We start from the raw sequence: 19,484 nt of genomic DNA on the forward strand, positions 1-19,484 counted from the left end.
CCAGGACCAGGAATAACCAATGGGATAACTAGAACTGCGACACTGACTGTACCACGAGGAACAACCATCTGAGCTTTGGATTCACTGGCACCTAGGAGACTATTCAACAGAATCTCAGACAGCCCCAACCATACCTATTAGAGAAAAGGTAAGAACACATGCAACACCACAAAGAGCAGCACAATACCAGTAAAACCTAAAGACCCTACAACAGCAAGACCTGAACAACCAAATACAGTTGAAAGAGAAGAAAATGACTTAAAAAATAACTTCAAGAGAATGTCTGAAACGCTTAAAGAGGAAATGAGAAATTTCCTTAAATAAATGGACAACTTTCTGGATAAATATCACTTACCAAAATTAAATCAAGACCAGATAAGCAAACTGAACAGATCTATAACAGCTGAAGAAATAGAAACAGTCATCAAAAGTCTCCCAACCAAAAAAAAAGCCCAGGGCCAGATGGTTTCAGCTCAGAATTCTACGAGATTTTCAAAGAAGAACTAATACCAATACTCCTCAAATTATTCTACACAATAGAAACAGAAGGAACATTTTTATGAGGCTACGATTACCCTGATACCCAAACCACAGATAGACATTACTAAGAAAGAGAATTACAGACCAATCTCACTAATGAACATTGATGCAAAAATATTAAATAAAATACTGGCAAATAGAATCCAAGAACACATCAGAACCATCATCCACCATGATCAAGTTGGCATCATCCCAGAGATGCAGGAATGGTTCAACATACAAAAAATGGTCAACATAACCCACAATATGAACAAACTGAAAAACAAAAACCACATGATCATCTCATTAGATGGTGAAAAAGCTTTTGACAAAATACAACATCTCTTCATGATAAAGGTTTTAGAGAGAGCAGGGATACAAGGAACATACCTAAACATAATAAAGGCAATATACGGCAAGCTAATAGCCAACATCAAACTAAATAGAGAGAATCCAGCGATTCTACTGAAATCAGGAACAAGACAAGGTTGTCCACTCTCTCTATATTTATTCAATATAGTTTTTGAGGTCCTAGCTAGACCAATAAGACACCAAAAGGAAATCAAGGGGATACAAATCAGAAAAGAAGAAGTCAAACTCTCACTGTTTGCTGATGATATGATAGTTTACATAAGCGATCCCAAAAAGTCTACCAAGGAACTTCTACAACTCATAAACACTTTCAGTAATGTAGCAGGATACAAGATTAACTCAAAAAAATCAGTAGCCCTCCTGTACACAGATGATAAAAGTAATCAGAGAAACAACACCTTTCACAATAGCCACAAATAACATAAAATATCTCAGAGTAACTCTAACCAAACAGGTGGAAGACTTGTATAACAAGAACATTAAATCTTTAAAGAAAGAAATTGAAAAAGATACCAGAAAGTAGAAAGATCTTCCATGCTCTTGGGTAGGCAGAATTAACATAGTAAAAATGGCAATCTTACCAAAAGCAATCTACAGATTCAACGCAATGCCCATCAAAATCCCAGCAAAATTCTTCACAGACCTCGAAAGAACAGTATTCAACTTCACATGGAAAAGCAAAAAACCCAGGATATCCAAAACAATCCAGTGCAATAAAAGAACTTCTGGAGGCATCACAATCCCTAACTTCAAACTCTACTACAGAGCTACAGTACTGAAAACAGCCTGGTATTGTCAAAAGAACAGACAGTAGGACCAATGGAACTGAATAGACGACCCGGGCATTAATTCACCCTCCTTTGAACATCTGATTTTTGACAAAGAAGCAAAAAATATCAAATGAAAAAATAAAGCAAATTTAACAAATGGTGCTGACATAACTGGATATAAGCATGTAGAAGAATGAAAATAGACCCATATCTATCACACTGCACAGAAATCAAGTCCAATGGATCAAAAACCTCAACATAAAGCCAATCACACTGAACCTTATAAAGGAGAAAGTGGGAAGTACACTTGAATGCATTGGCACAGGAGACCACTTCCTAAATATAACCCCAGCAGTACAGACACTGAGAGAAAAAATTAATAAATGGAACCTCCTGAAACTGAAAAGCTTCTGTAAAGCAAAGGACACAGTCAACAAGACAAGACGGCAGCCTACAGAATGGGAAAAGATCTTCATTAACCCCACATCAGACAGAGGTCTGATCTCCAAAATATACAAAGAACTCAAGAAATTGGACACCAAAAGATGACATAATCCAATAATAAAAAATGGAGTACAGACCTAAACAGAGAACTTTCAACAGAGGAATCTAAAATGGCTGAAAGACACTTAAGGAAAATCTCAACATCCTTAGCCATCAGAGAAATGAAAATAAAAACAACTCTGAGATTTCATCTTACATCTGTAAGAATGGCCAAGATCAAAAACACTGATGACAACTTATGCTGAAGAGGTTGTGGGGAAAAGGGAACACTTCTGCATTGCTGATGGGAATGAAAGCTGGTATAGCCCTTTTGGATGTCAGTGTGGCAATTTCTCAGAAAATTAGGAAACAACCTATCTCAAGGCCAATAATACCACTTTTGGGTTTATAGCCAAAGGATGCTCAATCGTGCCACAAGGACATGTGCTCAACTATGTTCATAGCAGTATTGTTTGTCATAGTCAGAACCTGGAAACAACCTAAATGTCCCTTGACCAAAGAATGGATAAGGAAAATGTACATTTACACAATGGAGTACTACACAGCAGAAAAAAATAACGACATCTTGAATTTTGCAGGCAAATGGATAGGGCTAGAAAATATCATTTTGATTGAGGTAACCCAGACCCAGAAAGACAATTATCACATGTATTCACTCTTAGGTGGTTTTTAAACATAAAGCAAAGAAAGCCAGACTACAAACCACAATCCCAGAGAACTAAGACAACAATGAGGACACTAAGAGAGATTTACATAGATCTAATCAACATGGGAAGTAGAAAAAGACAAGATCTCCTGAGTAAATTGGGAGCATGGGGACCTTGGGGGAGGGCTGAAGAGGGGAAGGGAGAGGCAGGGAGGGGAGCAGAGAAAGATGTAGAGCTCACTAAAATCTATTTTAAAAATGTAGCTATAGCCTGCTTAACCAATCATATTTGAGATGTCCTAATGGTCCCTAAAACTCACCTTAGCTGTGTTTAAAAGGAGCCTGCATTCTCCTCTTGGGGTCATTGCCATTTTGTATAGGTGAATGATCCTGCATATGCTGGCATAATAGATGCTCTTTGCTCTTACATATTTTTGGGTCTGTAGTCTTCTTTCAACATTTACTTGGACTCTTAAAGGATTAAAGACATGTGGCACCACTTTCAAAAACAAACAAAAACTTTAGAAATAGCTGTGGTCTTATCTTTATTCTTGCCATTCTCACATTTCATGCAGATTTGTCTAATGCATGTATTTCATATATTCTGTTCTTTTAGAGCACACAGTTGTCCCTGACAGTGGGACATTTCCTTCTGGTATTTCTTGGATTATCTCCCCCACAATTCTAGACACTAGCTTGGGTGAGACACCCTAGCCTGACCCATAGATATCTAATTGTTTCCTATTTCTTGCATTTTTGTTTTTTGTTTGGGAAGTTTGATTTCTTTTTACTCTTATATTTACCTTTATTTTAAATAATTTTAGATACAATGACCATTTTTCTTGCTCTGATTTTGCATCCTGTTTTTTTTTAAAATTACATTTAATTGATTGGTTTTGTGTCTGTGTTGGGGGCACATGTGTGGAGGTAAGAGAACAACTTACAGGAACCTGTCTTCTCCTTCCACCATGTGGGTGCTGGGATTGAACTCGGGCTGGCAGACTTGGTGACAGGCGTCTTTACCCACTAAGCCATCTCACCAGCCCTAGAGTTTATTGTATGGCACAAGTTTCTTTGTGAAAATTCCTGAGGACAATTAGAAGCTTTTTAATATTTAGTGACATTCTCTGGACTGCAGCTTAAGTTTCTGACCAACTATTCTGCTCATTCACAGCATTTTCTTTTTTGCTCATCACTTTTCTCAAGAATATGATAATCTTATTTTGCAGTGTATTTTTAATAAACAAAAGTCTAGATAGATGATTTCAGAGAACTATGGCTCTGTGGATGTAAGTAATGTATCATATTTGGATTTAAGAAGGGAAGATGAGAAGAAGCAGGAAGTCTGAGCCTTGCCCAGTGATGGAAGGTGCCTGTCAGCACTCTGGGGCACTAGCATCTCTAGTCAGCTTGTTTAATTTCTTTAGGAATTATCTATGTTCTTTCCTTACAGGGCAAACAAATGCAATGGGTACATGAGACGCTGGCAGAACTAACACTAACCAATTTTATTGCAACCAACGGTCTTAGATGTTCTATGGTGGTTTGAATGAAAATGATCCCCACATAGGCTTCTATGTTTGAATTCTGGTCCCCAGTTGGTGGAACTGTTTGGGAAGGATTAGGAGGTGTGGCCTTGTGGGAGGGGGTGTGCCACTGGGGGTGGGCTTAGAGGTTTTAAAAGATTCATGCCATTCCTAGTGCGCTCCCTGTGTCTTTCTTTTTAGTTTAGAGAGGTGCATTCTCGGCTGAGCTATTCTTGCCTCTATGCCTCCATTCTCCCACCATGGATTCTACTGAAACAATGAGCCCAATTAAATGCTTTCCTTTGTGAGTTGCCTTGGTCTCGGTGTTATCAGAAACAGAAAAGTCACTAATACACCTTCTAGACAAATTATATGCAAGTAAGGAACTGTGCCCTACTTTTAATTATATATGCTTTTTTATGATGTCGGGAATTGAAGCCTGTTGTAGTTTGTTATGAGTGGTTTAATAAAGAGCTGAATTGCCAATAGCTAGGCAGGAGGAGGTATAGGTGGGACTCTCGGGCAGAGGAGAAGGAAATAATCTAGGTCCAGAGGAGAAGCCAATGAGACATGGAGGGAGACAGACATACAGAATGGAAAAAGGTAAAAAGCCACATGGTAAAACATAGATTAATAAAAGCAGGTTAATTTAAATTATAAGTGTAGCACAAATAATAAAAATCCAGAGACAGATACCAGGTTCAACCTGAAGATTAGAAAAGCAAAGCAACCCACCACTAGAGAGCTCTTACCTCTATGAAATCTTCAGACTGAAAAGAGAGTGAGCTCCTGTCTCATTCTGGTTTCTATTCCTCTCTAGTGCTGTTATTAAAGTTTTACAACACCACCGCCTGGCTCCTGTAGCTAACCAGTGTGACTGCTGGGATTAAAGGTGTGGCCACCACTGTCTGGATTATATGACTAACCAGTGTGGCTGCTGGGATTAAAGGTGTGGCCACCACTGTCTGGATTATATGACTAACCAGTGTGGCTGCTGGGATTAAAGGTGTGGCTACCACTGTCTGGATTATATGACTAACTAGTGTGGCTGCTGGGATTAAAGGTGTGGCCACCACTGTCTGGGTTATATGAGTAAATAGTGTGGCTGCTGGGATTAAAGGTGTCTGTGACCAGTGCCTGGATTATATGGCTGAGTAGTGTGACTAACTTTTCACTCTGATCTTCAAGCAAGCTTTATTTGTTAGATCATAAACAAAATATCACTATATATAAGAGCTACTGGGACAAGCTTAAGCTATGGTCAAGCTTTCATAATTAAAAATTAGCCTCCATGTCATTATTTGTGAGCTGAAAGCCCAAAGAAAAATACTGTTACATATGGCATCCAATGTGGAGGCTCAAATACCCAAATACAGGGTCTGAGAAAATTAAGAAAAGTTCTGGACAAGGAGCCAGATATGGCTTTCTAGACCTGCAGTCTCTCAGGTGGGTTGGTGTTTCTACCAGCCACTTTCTGTGGGCTGGAGCCAGCCTCCAGTGCCATGAGTCACTGTCATGTGCTAAGCTAAGTCGTATGGTGGCTGATGTGGCAGCTTAAAATTTGTTTCACACGGTCAGAGAATACTGCAGGTGTAAGCAGTATTTACCTGCTAGTAAAGCCAGGTCCAGACACAAAATGTACTTAGATGCTGACGAAAGAAAATGGGTATTTTTGTCATAAAAAATAATGAAGTTTTTAAAGAGAGAGTAAAGTAATATAAAAAAACAAGCCATGTAAAGATGGGAACTATACAGGGCATCTGGAGCCTGTATGGTGTTTCATTGACTTTGAATTTTTTTTTAGATGCTAGCGTACAAAAACCAAAAGTTGCCAAGAGATATTGGATTATGGAAATTTCTAAATTAAACCAACTTACATATTTTAGGTATGTCTTAACTTCAAAATGAACATCAGAAAATATGTTGCACTGTGGGAGAACTTGTGTCTTTGTTTCCAAAGATCAGATTTGACTTGGGGGTACCTCCTAAAAATTTTGGCTATAGAAATGAAAACAGAAATCAAAAAAGACTACATGTGTGCTGCTCCCTCTTCTTTGGGAACAGCTCTGAGACTAGATGTAACAAGATAAATCTTACTGGCTTCAGAGTCTTCATGACTTATTGCATGCCATATTAAAGAATGGATGGAAATTTATATTACAGCTTGGTATAGTGTAATGGACTTATAAAGTCAACAGATGCCTTTTTACCTGCTCAAACACAAAACAAAAGAAATCATCTTTAGCTGACTTGTACACACCACATATTCCATACTTATGTTAGTGTACATATATATGTTACCTTTACAAGTTTGCTTTTAGAAAAAAAGGACCAGACACCAATGAAGACATAGCCCAGATGATCCAGCCTCTCAAAATGCTTCTGTTAGAATTTCCTCAAAATTCTGCATCCAGAACAACTTTAAAGCTGCTAGCTGAGATGGTCCAGCCTCACAGACTACTCCAGTCAGACTTTAGATAAGTTCCACACTTTTCCACCACACAGAAACTAAACAAAAACTAATACAGCTAGCTCTCCCAGAACTTGACTAGTATTCTATTTTTTTCAGGACCCTCTAAATATGCCGTTGCTCAAGACAACAGGAAGCAGCCTAGAGAACATGATTCCCACATTCCCAAGAGGTGGGGTAGCTGGGTTTTGTTCTTTCAGTGGGTTATGAATGTTTGTCATTGTTGGGGGGGTTAGTTAGCAAGGGAGGTAAGATTTAAGGATTCATTTCTGGAAGAAAGGGGGTGGTATATAGGAATATTAGGCTAAAAGGGTAGATTATTGAATCTACTTTTAACTAGAAAGCAACTATTAATCTCAAATATTGGTATGGATTTTTGTATAGTGACATGAATTTTAAGTTATTTTGTTAGAACATACTCTACATATGTTTCTACTCTTATTTAAGATATTTTTGCATACTGATATAAATTTAAGGTTATTTTTGTTATACTGTATATATGTTTCTGTCCTTATTTAAGGTATTATACCCATGGAACTCACTTAAAAATATAATGCAAATTCTAGAGCTTGAAAGCTATTATTATAAACCATTTAGGACAATTAAGAAATGAAGGTAAGTAGTTAATCATCTATAACAATATACTTGTCATCATATTTGGTATGTTTTCAAGGCCATAAAGAGATAAACGTTATATAAATAGATGATCTTCAAATACTTCAGAGACCTACAGAATATAGCATTTATGATGTTTTAATAACAAGATTTGCATGAAAGTGGCATGTGTTTGCTCCTGGCAGTACAAATCAAAAAAGGATGGTGGACATCAAAGAATTTCCATATGGAGTTTGCCATTATTGTGGCAAAGTTAATCACCAGACAAGAAACTGCCCTTGCTTTGACTGCTGACAGTGTGCTGTCCAAACTGGACAATCAGGACACAAAAGAAAGTGACTCCTGAACCTTGCCAAGACAAGATAGGATAGTCTTCAAAATTCTAGCTTTACAGAAAAGTCTGTCAGATATTCTAGGCCTGTAGGCTGAAGATGGATGCCCCAATGTTATAGAGGAATCTTGGGTAACTGTCCAGTCAGCCAACTGTTTCTGTCGTTTCTATAGTTTTGGAAGTTGCTTTCTCTGCACTTCCTGTTTACTCAGGTAGTATTATTTCCTTCTTGGATCTCTGATAGGAATTGAAGACTAGATTTTATACAGTTTTTCTTGTTACCAAATTCAGAAAAAAACTTACATAAGACATATAAAGTTTATAAGGTTGAGAAACATAAAAGCTTAAGTTGTTTATCTAAGAAGATGTTTTTAAGATGATGTTTAAGAAGATGTTTAAAAATATCTAAAAAGATATTTTTAAGTGGTAATACAATTTGGATTCACTAAGATAAGATAGATAATACAGTACTTTCTCCAAATTTGCCAAATATATATGAACTAAACATTGTGAATATAATTCTTACCTGATAATTGTTCTTATTGTACATGGCTTTACTCTGTCAGAGATAAAACCTTTCCTTCTTATTTAGACAAGGGAAAATGTTGTGAGGTATTTTTGTACTGTGTGAATATCCATTGCTGTGATTGTTTTAAAAAGCTGAATAGCCAATAGGCAGGAGAAGGTATAGGCAGGAGAAGGTATAGGCAGGACTTCTGGGCAGAGAAAGAAAGTAGCAGGAGATAATTGAGGCACAGAGGAGACACCGATGAGACATGGAGGGAATCGGACATATAGAATGAAAGAGAGGCAAAAAGTCACATGGTAAAATGTAGATTAATAAAAGCAGATTAATTAAAGTTATAAGAGCTAGTGGGGCAAGTATAAGTAAAGGTAGAGCTTTCATAAGTAATGATAAGTCTCCACGCTGTGATTTGTGAGCTGGTGGCCAAAAGAAAAATTTGACTATAGAATCCAGCCCCACTCAATGAGGCTGCCACTAATCCACACCCCCAGTCTAAGTGGTAGTTCATTGCACATGAATTTGGCAAGTAACTGTGGTGCAAGATTAACTTTACTTTAAAAGGTGAAGATCTGTGCACATGTATGTGAACATGTATGTGTGTGTGTGAGAGAGAGAGAGTGAAAGAGACAGAGAGAGAGAGAGAGAGAGAGAGAGAGAGAGAGAGAATAATGAACTTTCTGAGAAGAAAATCAGAAAAAAGTCTCATTCTCAACCGTTTCAAAACAGCAAATACCTAGTAAGCAATCTAACTGAGAAGGCTGTAGTGATTTGAAAGGAAAATGTCCCCATAGTTCATGTGTTTGAACACAAGTGCCTTTTCTCCCCACCTTCAAGTGAATGCAGTCATTGATGAAGCTCATGAGGGTGGGTGAGGGCGGGGGAAGAAGCTGTCCAGCCCCTCCTTCCTAAGGTGCTCTCTATATGTGATAATGACTTTAAAGGGCATTTGTCATTTGCTGATTTAGGGGCAGGTATAATTTCTAGCTTCTATCATTGGTAAAATAAAAAACAAACAATCAGGTGTTGTATCTTTCGAAACACACCAAGCAGATTGAATTCTGAAGTTTAAAAGAAGGGCTCCTGGAAATTCTTGAACTGAGATCAGGCACAGAAGTCAGTCAATGCCTGCTTACTGCACGGAGGGAAATGAATGCTAGTGGATTGATGTGGGATTCCCCTCTGTATGCGATGAATATGTTTTATTACCACTGATTATTAAAGAAGCTATTTCAGCCAATGGCTTAGTAGAGTAAAAGCCAGGTGGGAAATTTGAACAGAGATACAAAGTAGGCAGAGTCAGAGAGATGTCACGTAGCTGCCGAAGGAGAAAGACAGATGCCAGCCACCATCTGATGAAGAAAGTCATCAGTTGCCAGCCAGAATCTTACTGGTAGGTCACAGCCTTGTGGTGATTCACAGATTATTAGAAATGGGTTAATGTAAGATGTAAGAGTTAGCTAGAAATATGCCTAAGCTATTGGCCAAACAGTACTGTATTAATATAGTTTTTGTGTTATTATTCGGGTCTCGGTGACTGGGAAATGAGTGAGCAGTCTCTGACTACAGTGGGTAAAAAGAAGGCATAGGGAAGAAGTGAGGGGAGGGAGGGAAGAAGGGAAGGAGAGAGGAAGGGAGAGAAGGAGGGAGCAAAAGAGGCAAGAAGGAAGGAAGGCAGGCCAACTGGTCAAGGCAAATCATGAAGAGGAGGCTTCTTGTTCTCTTTGAGAGGATCATCCATTATGGAGGGGATGTTATGGTGACAGAAGTGTGCAGCCGGGGCTCCTGACTTCCCTCACTTCTAGGTGGAACAGGAAGAGTAGACAAGAAGTGAGGGTGGACTCTAGACTCAAGGCCTACCCTCAATGACTCATTTCCCATAGTAAGGTTCTATCCACAAAAAGTCCCACAACTTTCCAAAACAATGATCCAGCTGGGGTACAAGCATTCAAATACACGAGCCTGTGGGGGACACTTCACACTCAAACCCTAACACTGTGCATAACCCTTAAGTGGTTTAGCTGCACCGGGGTCAGCTAGGTTACTATGTGAACAACTGTTCCCAAGATAAAACAAAACCCTCGGTCCCCATGTCTGACTACGACGATTCAGACTCTCCATCTCATTTCATATCCTGAGAGAACCTACCCTACAGTTCCAGGTCAGCCTTATAGGCTCCATCCATCCCCACTCCTAGGCCTTCAGCCTGTCTCTGTGGTGGGAGCTGGAAGTGTGAAAGCAAGATGAAAATCCCAAAGATGAAAACCCAAAAGACACATAGGTCATTGCACTGTGTATTTTGTACGAGAATACTTCAGTGTCTTTAGTAGTTTCCTTAACTATTTGCTCATGCCAGGTGTGGAGGTACATGCTTTTAATCACCAAACTTAGGAGGCAGAGGCAGGAGGATTTCTGTGAGTTCAAGTCTAGCCTCTTTTACATAGCAAGTTCCAAGACAGCCAGGGTGACATAAAGAGACTGTCCCAAAACAAAACAAAACAAAACAGTATTTTGATTTTAAGTATTAAAAAGGTAATTTAAAATAGCATATACCATGACAAAAATAAAAGAAGCAGGTTGTCTCACTACTCCCCTGGGAACTCTGTTAGTTTTTGTAGACTTTTGAAAGACATCCTTCTGTGTTTTTCAACTGTTGAGATCATAGCGTTATGCTTTTTTTTTCTACTTACGTCCCCTCTCTTTCTTCTGTCTCTCTCTGAGATAAGTTCAGCTCTTCTTTTAGCAACCATGTCGTCCTGTCAAAGAAACATTTACAAGTTTACAACAAAAAAAATGATAAAGTCACTTGTTACATATCGACGTACCTTCTCCAGCTGGGGCTAAGACGTGGTAGAAGGGTATGGTCACTCTCCAGGAAAACAAGTGGCGGTGAATGTTCATGTCCTTCTGGGCTATCTCCCTCCCAAGGGGTAAACGCCCCCACAGGCTCGCTCACTCTAGCCTCAAGCTCCTTCTTCAGACGTATTGTACATTTGCTTCTTTGGGATGGGGTGGCATTGGATTTTACAGAAGTCTCTTTTCTTTTCTGTGAAGACACATCTTTGAAAACACAGCTGTACCTCTAAGGAAAGCACATGCATGGTGGAGGTGGCCAGAGGGAGGGAGGATGACATGCCCTGTTTTCAGGGTCCTCCGACCTAACACCGTGGATCTGTCTACATGTCCTCACAGTTTTGGTGCTGGTTGGCTCAGGACTCCCTGAAGTTTAACTAACTATAGTGTGTCTGCCAGAAGTGGGTACGACCTTGGGCATTCTTTTCAAAATACAATATCAAATCGGGCAGGCAGTGTCACTGACTTAAGGGTGAGATAATAGGAACCCGAGGAGATCTGTGCGACTTCACTCAGGGTGTTCCCTGAGGAGGAAATCCGGAAGCGGCTGGTGTGGCTGGTGCGGCTGCTGCAGCCAAGGGCTTGCATTTACTGCGGTCAAAATAATACCATCGGGAAATGGGTGTGTGACAGGACTAGACATCCAGACCCTCATGACTTGACTTGTGTGGGAGAATTGTCTGTATTCTGTTAATCATGTTTTAAATAAACGCTGATTGGCCAGGCAGGAGGTGTAGGTGGGGAAATCAGACAGGAAGTGGAAATGATGCAAGGAGAGCAGGAGAATTCTGGGGTGGAGGAAGTTGATTCCTCCCACTCCTGCCCAGATCACCGAAGCAGCAGGATGTGAGCTGCCCCACTGAAAAAGCTACTGAGCCACATGGCTAACATAGATCAGAAAAATGGGTTAATCAAGATGTGAGAGTTAGTCAGTAAGAAGCCTGACTTAACGGGCCAATCAGCATTATAACTTACAGAGATCTTTGAGTGATTTTCTTTGGGGTCTGCCAGCTGTGGGGTACTGGGCAGGACAGAAACCCCCAAACAAACAGGACCCCCCATGTTACATGACTCAGACAGACTGGTCTGCGAGCGGCCGGAAGGATGAGCTGGAGAGTGTAAAGACCAACCCAGGAAACCACTGGTGGATCAGCAGGCGAGTGCTGGTGTGAACCCAAAGACCCCCAAAGCAAGATAGGAGCAGTGGTGGGTGGGAGCTCGGGCACCAGCTGCCAAGATCCGCTGCCTTCCAGCTCTCTATGGCCTTCAGCCTGCTCCTGTGCCTGATGGAGGAAGGCCTGGACACCACGAGTTTGGAAAGAGAATCATTAATATGTTGGCCATTAAAAAAGCTTCAAATACACCTGGAACTCGGGTGGCAGAGACAGGCGTTCTGAGTTCAAGGGCAGCCTGATCTATGTAGGGAGTTCCCAGACAGCCAGGTTCACATAGAGCCTGTCTAAAAAAACAAAAACAAAAAGGCTTTAAATAATTTTCAATTCTTATTAAAGAATGAAATATTTGATGGAAAATGTTTTCAGGCTCACTGTGGCATTAAAACCCGAAAACTCCATTCTTGTGACGACTGAAGGTTATTGACCCCAAAAGGCAATACATGGCTGTATTCCCATGTATTTGTATTGGATATGTACCCTGATTTTTGTCTTCAAGTCTTTGATGAGTTTTTTCCGTTCTGATTTCTTGCGCTGTTTCGTTTTCCACTTGTGAATTTGTGCCGGAAGGAGCCGGTCAAAGATGTCTTGATCTTCTACTTGTATCACAACAGCAGCATCTGGGAAAAAGCCTCGCTCTCCTAGAAACTGGGCCTCCTCCGGGTACCGCGGGAAACCGTCCAGGATGAAGCCCGTGGAACTGGGTGGAAATTTGCACAAATTGCTTAACACATAGATGTTCCAGCCAAGACACACTCAAAAGACGGACATTCCCATGTTTCTCTAATATTCAGAACTATCTTTCTATCAGCTACCTTGCTCCCAGTTTCTATGTGACATCGATGGCGTGAAAACAGAGGAACTAGTCTGCGAGAGAAAAGAAACCAGTGGGAGCGGGGAGGGTAACAGAGAGGGTAACGACGTGGTGCTGTGAGCAACAGATAATTATAGGTATGTATGGAGGTGTTATAACAAGTTCATTATTTTGTATGATAACTTAAAAACTGAAATATGTAAATATTACAGTATAGACCTCCTTTTACTATGTGTTGGTGGAAAGGGCTAAAGGTCTTGGGCTCACAAGCAAGCGCTGGAGAAGCTGGGAAAGGTAAACTCGCAGATGTCTCAAAGGAAAGAGATGTTAGGTTTGTTCCTCCTGGAATGCTGGGAATGGTGTGGTTCTCAGCCTGTGATCCTTTGCAGTCTGAGGAGCCAGGACTGCCCATAGCTTCCAGAACTCTTACTTCCCTATCCCAGACCCTTCCTCCTAAAGCCAAGAGCAGTGTTTCTGGGTCATGAGACTCGGGCACCTCGTACACTTTACAGCAGCCCAGGTGACTTCCAGGTTACCTTAGGACCAGACATGGTATTAATCTCAGTCGTTCTGCTTGGACCCTAATCTTGAGCTCCATTTCTCAGCCAGTAAAGCCCATTTTTGGGATGAAGTCACATGTACTCTGTGAAGAGCTTCAATGTAAATACGTCTTAAGCTTTGTTGTACTTACAGAGCAGAGTTAATTGTTATCTGAAAACTTTTTCTCAGAATTGTACTATGCTTAAATATGGCAAAAAAAAAAAACCCAAAAAACAAAAAACAAGAGTCTCCAAGAAGTCTTGCTTTAGTTACCAGAGTCAGGCGGAGCCGAGATTCTTTCTTGTCTCTTCACACGTGTTTTCCCTGTTTGCTGTAGAGCCAGCAAGGACCCTCCACATATTATCTCTGCATATATTATAGATTTCAACATGTGTTGATGAATCTCAACTTTATCAGACGTATAATATTGTAAGACAAGGTCTCATAACCCTGGCTGGCCTGGAACCTGCTATGTAGACCAGGCTGACCTCAAATTCACAAAGACTACCTGTCTCTGCCTCCTGAGCGCAGGGATTAAAGGTGTGTGCCAGCTTCAGGCTTGGGGAAATTTTTAGGTGGCCGGGATAAACAGGTATGTAAAATAGCTATACAAATTGGACATTTAGAGACAGTAAACTTGTTTTAAAACAATTCTTTGGCCTGTATGTAATTTTACCGTTTGTTAAAGATTTATGTTCAAGAGGTGAGTATATATATGATAGTTTTCCAAGATTATAAAATTGTAATCCAATTTATAAGATTTGTGCTTGTAATATAAAAGTTGCAGGTAGCAGCTGGCTGATAATTTTTAACTGAAAGCTTACTAAGAGTTATAGAAGAGAAAGTAAGTTCTCTGCTTGGGAGAAATGCCCAGCCTAGTAAGGGATTGCTTGACTGGCCTCAGCACGCATCCTGCCATTAGCAGTTCACACACTCCTCCAGGTCTCCTGTTAGCCAACAGTAACTTCTGAGGCATATTCTGCATCAGGTGACAGAACTCTTAGGGTCATGAGAATAACCAGAAGGTCAACGGATTTCAGTCTAGCACTTATAAAGCGGCCTTTGTGGACTTGGCTTCAAGTTCCTGTTGAGAGTATTGATCTGCCTTTGGGTGAGCTTGTTGACCTTATTTGTCCAAAAATGTCTACTATATTTACACATACACGTGCTATCTTCTCAATAAAATGATACGCTTATGAACACATGACTGTTTCAGTATTCAAAGGTTCATTCTCAAATGCTAATTGTCCTCTCCTATTAGGTAGGCAATCTTCTCTAAATTGGCCATGCTGGGTGCCTCTTTCTTCAGCGATGCCTTCCATCTAGTCTCTTCTAGGAGGAACCCATTTCTTGCCTGGTGTCCTGGTGTCACTTTGACAAGAACTCCCAAGTCCTTAACACTACGTAAAAACTCTTCTGAGTTTTAATTCAGAAGTTTCAAAGCCGCCGCTTTGACTTTCCAACGAAGCCCTCCAGGAAAGCTCTGTGTGTTATACTGTCAGTGATCGTGATCCCCTCATCGCTCCAACCCTCTCTTCGCCAGATTCAGCAGCACAAGATGCCTCGAGTTTCTTTTCCACCTCCCTCCTGCTGTCCTGTGTGAGCCAAGGCTGGGCACCTCTGTGCTTTCATTGCTGCCATCTGCCTTAGTTTAGCCCTCAGTAGCTCTTCTAGGATTATTCTAGTAGACTGAACAACAACAACAGCAAAAAACCTGAAAGAAAGTCAACCCTTTTCCTCACTTATAAAAGCAATGCATTTCACAATAGAAGAATTGCGAAGTAGAGGGGGAAAAAACCCATAAAACTGCAGACTATTTATCATCCTATACCCCAGGTATTACTGTCTTTGGTTGTTTTTCTTTCTAGTCAGTTCTTCATGTGCCCCTTTCTACCAGACTGTGATATATATTATATTATATATATTATGTATCATAGAATAATATCACATGCCATTGTAAATCTTTATCATAATAAGATGTGAAACACTCAATATTTAGATTTTATAGTGTAACTTTTTACATTAAATTGAATCCATGTCTCTGTATCTCTATAGAGATATCTATCTACCAGATTCCCTGGAACTGAAGCTACAGGTGGTTGTGAACTGCTGTGTGGGTGCCGGGACTCGAACCTGGGTCCTGATTCTTTTAGTTGTTGAGCCACTTGGCTTTGTGTGGTGTGATGTGAGAAGCTAAGCTAATGAGGAACAGCTCATGACCAGAAAGCTGTGGGTTACTTGCCCAAGTTTTCCAGGAGTGGCACAGAAACATTCATCTAATTTCTCTGTACTTCAGTTTCTTTTTTTCAAATTGAGATGATGCAAATTTCTATCCCATTCTATGCAGCAATTTTAATATGATTAAATACTAAAAGTATCTAAGACAGCTAAGAGAAGTGACTGTGACATGATCAGTTTTCATATACAGATTAAGCTGATTCGAATAAAGCGCAGTTGACCAGTACTTGGTGTGTAACAAGTTGCAAGTGTGTTTGTGTTATAACCACTACTGTAAATATCATTTCATGCTCTTTTGGAGGATATCAAGGCAGAATACTACTCCGCTTCGAAACAGGAAAAGAAACAAAGACAAAAAATAACAACTCCAGGACCTGAAGATTTGTTCTGTGTGTGTAACATGACAGCCGGCTTGTTGGGATATCTGTCCCGCCTGGCACCCCACAGCCAGCAAGTCCCAAAGAAAATCAATCACACAGAGATCTCCATAAGATTATAAACTGATTGGCCCATTAGGTCAGGCTAGTTATTAGTTCTTATGACTTATCTTAACCCATTATTCTTATCTACATTAGCCACACGGCTCAGTACCTTTCTCAGCTGGGCAATTTACATCCGGCCTCTTCGGTGGTCTGCGCAGGAGTCGCAGAGAGAGCTTCCTGCGTCCCAGAAAACTCCCAGTCTCTCTGTTCCACCCCTACTTTCTGTCTGGCTTTCCCGCCTATACTGCCTGCCTGGCCAATCAGCATTTTATTAAAATATGATTGACAGAATACAGACAATTCTCCCGCACCATGTGTGGGTCAACAAACACTGTTGCAGGCATTTGCTAGTGGACCAAGAGTGGACAGCTACCCAGAGGTCATAGCTGTAATCATCACAAGGATAGAGGCGGAAGAGTCCAGCACACCACGAGGGTATATGGGCTTATGCTGGAGATGGCAAAGCACAGCCCCCCTCCGCCTGCGGTTCCTGAGATGCAGGAAGCAATTCCCTCCAGGCAACCCAGTGGCAGCTAAATGAGCCTGTTACTTGAGGGCCAAGGAGAAAACACCTACATGCCCCAAGAACTGCCTCTATGACATCTGCATACGCACTTGGCAACATTACAACTGATTCTGGTTATAGCAAGTCTACTAGTGCACTTGTTCTTCATATTCTTTTCCCCTGTCCACACCAGTGACTTCTGAAAATATGGATGTGCTGTAAGACAATATGAGTCCTCCTGATCTGATAGAGTGGGCAGGCTCTGAAGCTGTAAAGCAGGTTATGGGTGACCTGACTGATGAAAGAATTGGGGAAATTTGGGAAAAATGCAGGAATTGTTCTTTGCCTGATTATAAAACTTGGCAAAGAATTATACTGAAACACAAAAGAACTTGGTTATGCTGAATAAAATTTCTGAGAACCTAGGGCTTTAGGCCTGACTGCCTAAGGTCTTATAAATCAAAACTGGAACTGTGAGGACGAGCAATGGGAAGGGTACGACAATGGAGTAAAACCCACTGAACTCTGCTTCTGTAAATGCAGGTAGTTAGCCTCTGAGGTGAAAGGCTCAGAAGCTGCTTTATGATTAACTCAGCTAAAAATTAAGAATATAGTGGCTGGCATGGGGCTTGGGAACTGGGAAAATGTCATAATGAATGATAATGATCTGATTTCGAAGAATCTTTATACTTCTTGTGAACTGCTTTGTCCAGGTAATGATTAACCTATGGCAAGAAAAAAAGAATCATTTTCCTTGTGTAAAATTTACAATAAAAGACCGAAGTTTGAAGCTCGGGGCAGAAGAAGAACTTGCCCTGCAGCTGACGGCCTGTCAGCTTGCATCAGAATCCTGTGTTCGTGTATTCACTTCACCTTCCAGACATCCCAGCTTCGAGACCCACTTCTCTGCTGAGGCTGGTCCCCAGCAGACTTAGAAAATAGTTCTCAACTACAGATGTGCACTAAAATCATCTAGGGACCCTAAAAACATACCAGTGCCTGGATCCCAGTCTCAAACCTCAGCAGACGCTGTTGAAAAGCTTTGGCGTGAGTCTCTGGCATCAGTGTTTCCAAAAGCTCCATGGATGTTTTAACGTGTAGTTTAGATAGATGAAGAAGAGCATATTTGTACGTACAAGTTAGACTATAGTTTGACCATTCAGAACAAAGGACTTTAAAAGCAGTGAGAAACACAACCCCTGTGTAGGGAGGCACCCACCGCATCGGTTCTTTCAGCCACCACTCGGAAAGCATGGGGTCCAGAATTTCCGAGGTCAGGGGCTCATTCTCCATCAGACTCAGCTTGATTGCCTCCTCCTCTTCTGTGAGCTGCACATCTGGAAGCTAAAGGTGAAAGTTATAAAATAAGAGGAGTCTTAAGCTCCACATTGATAAGCAGTACTGCTTTATACCAGTGCTAGTATGAGACCTAAGCTTTTCTTTGAGGTCACTTTTGATACATTACTTGAAAACATTTTAAAACTTGAGTCCTGTGCACTGATATATAATATGATTAAGTAATAAAAAATACCTAATATAACTAAGAGAAGTCACCATGGCAACATGATTGACTTTCATGTACGGTGTCAGAGTCATCTTTATTATTATTTTTTTTTTTGCCAAAAATTTGCTTGATTCATATCACACATCTGCAAAGCTTACCTGATTTGTGCCATTTTTCCTATAAGGAGATACAGTTCCATCTCCTTACGCCACATCCTGATTAGAGGATGAGCCAACCGAACAGTTACCTGAAGCACATTCTAGAATGGCATATAGCTTCACAGTAACAGAGAGAAAATATGGGGATGAAGGTGACCCTCAAATGGATAATGGAAAACATACAAGTAGTTCAGATGCACAGTCGAATGCCCAAGTATGTGCTGCACCACCACTTGGCGTGGGATTCACTTTCCGGACTTGTTCAGAGTCACGTAAGACTTGGTATTTCCTACGCTGGGGAGAAGCGGGTTTATACACCACACTGGAGAGGGTGCCCTGTGGCGGCTCCTCCTCCTCAGGTCTCTGTAGTTGGAAGTTGCTATGATTGTATAACAGGCACACAGATGCTGCTTTTCAGGAAAAGGAGTCGGCTTCTCACTTGGGCTCACAGGCTAATGAGAAGGACGGAGTCCGGACGGGGTCATTTTCCACCACTCACCTCCACACACAGGCATGCTCCTCACTGGGAGGATCTACCTAGAAATGTTACATTTTAACCTACTTCATTCCCCTTGAAAGATGAAAGCGCACAAAAGTAAAGGAGGCATCTTATTTTCTGCTTTTTACCGTTTCCTGTTCTAGCCTCCCCAGAGGTCCCTGAAGGTCTAAATCTGCAGTCACGTTGGATTCCTGGAACAGACCACCACCAGACAGGGCTGTTCTTATACTGCACCCTGGGGCCGTGTGGTCATCCATAGTGTCTTCCCTCAAACAATAAGGGCTTTTTGAACCATCTTGCAGAAACAAAGCTGAGACACGGGTCACCAGACTACACCTTGACCAGGACTGCTTAGACCACGTGGGTCAGGACCCCAAAGATGACCTTGGGAGGGGGGGTCACCGGACCCCTCTCTCTGAGCACATGACTGACTCTGGCAGGCA

At 41.0% G+C, this 19,484-nt stretch overlaps 1 protein-coding gene across 2 annotated transcripts in view; it reads right to left on the reverse strand.

Moving 5' to 3' along the window:
* The window catches only part of Ak9 (adenylate kinase 9), a 144,134-nt gene that overhangs the window by 29,657 nt on the left and 94,993 nt on the right, over positions 1 to 19,484 (reverse strand). For both annotated transcript variants that reach the window (XM_048424988.3, XM_048424987.3), the window contains exons 27-29: positions 18,100 to 18,224; positions 12,782 to 13,001; positions 10,967 to 11,032 (exon numbers count right to left, since the gene is read on the reverse strand). In XM_048424988.3, the coding sequence (XP_048280945.3) occupies positions 10,967 to 11,032; positions 12,782 to 13,001; positions 18,100 to 18,224 (411 nt within the window). The remainder of the gene's footprint in view (positions 1 to 10,966; positions 11,033 to 12,781; positions 13,002 to 18,099; positions 18,225 to 19,484) is intronic.

The sequence above is a fragment of the Myodes glareolus genome, chromosome 1 (genome assembly GCF_982192425.1).
Source record: "Myodes glareolus chromosome 1, mMyoGla1.1, whole genome shotgun sequence".
NCBI lineage: Eukaryota > Metazoa > Chordata > Mammalia > Rodentia > Cricetidae > Myodes > Myodes glareolus.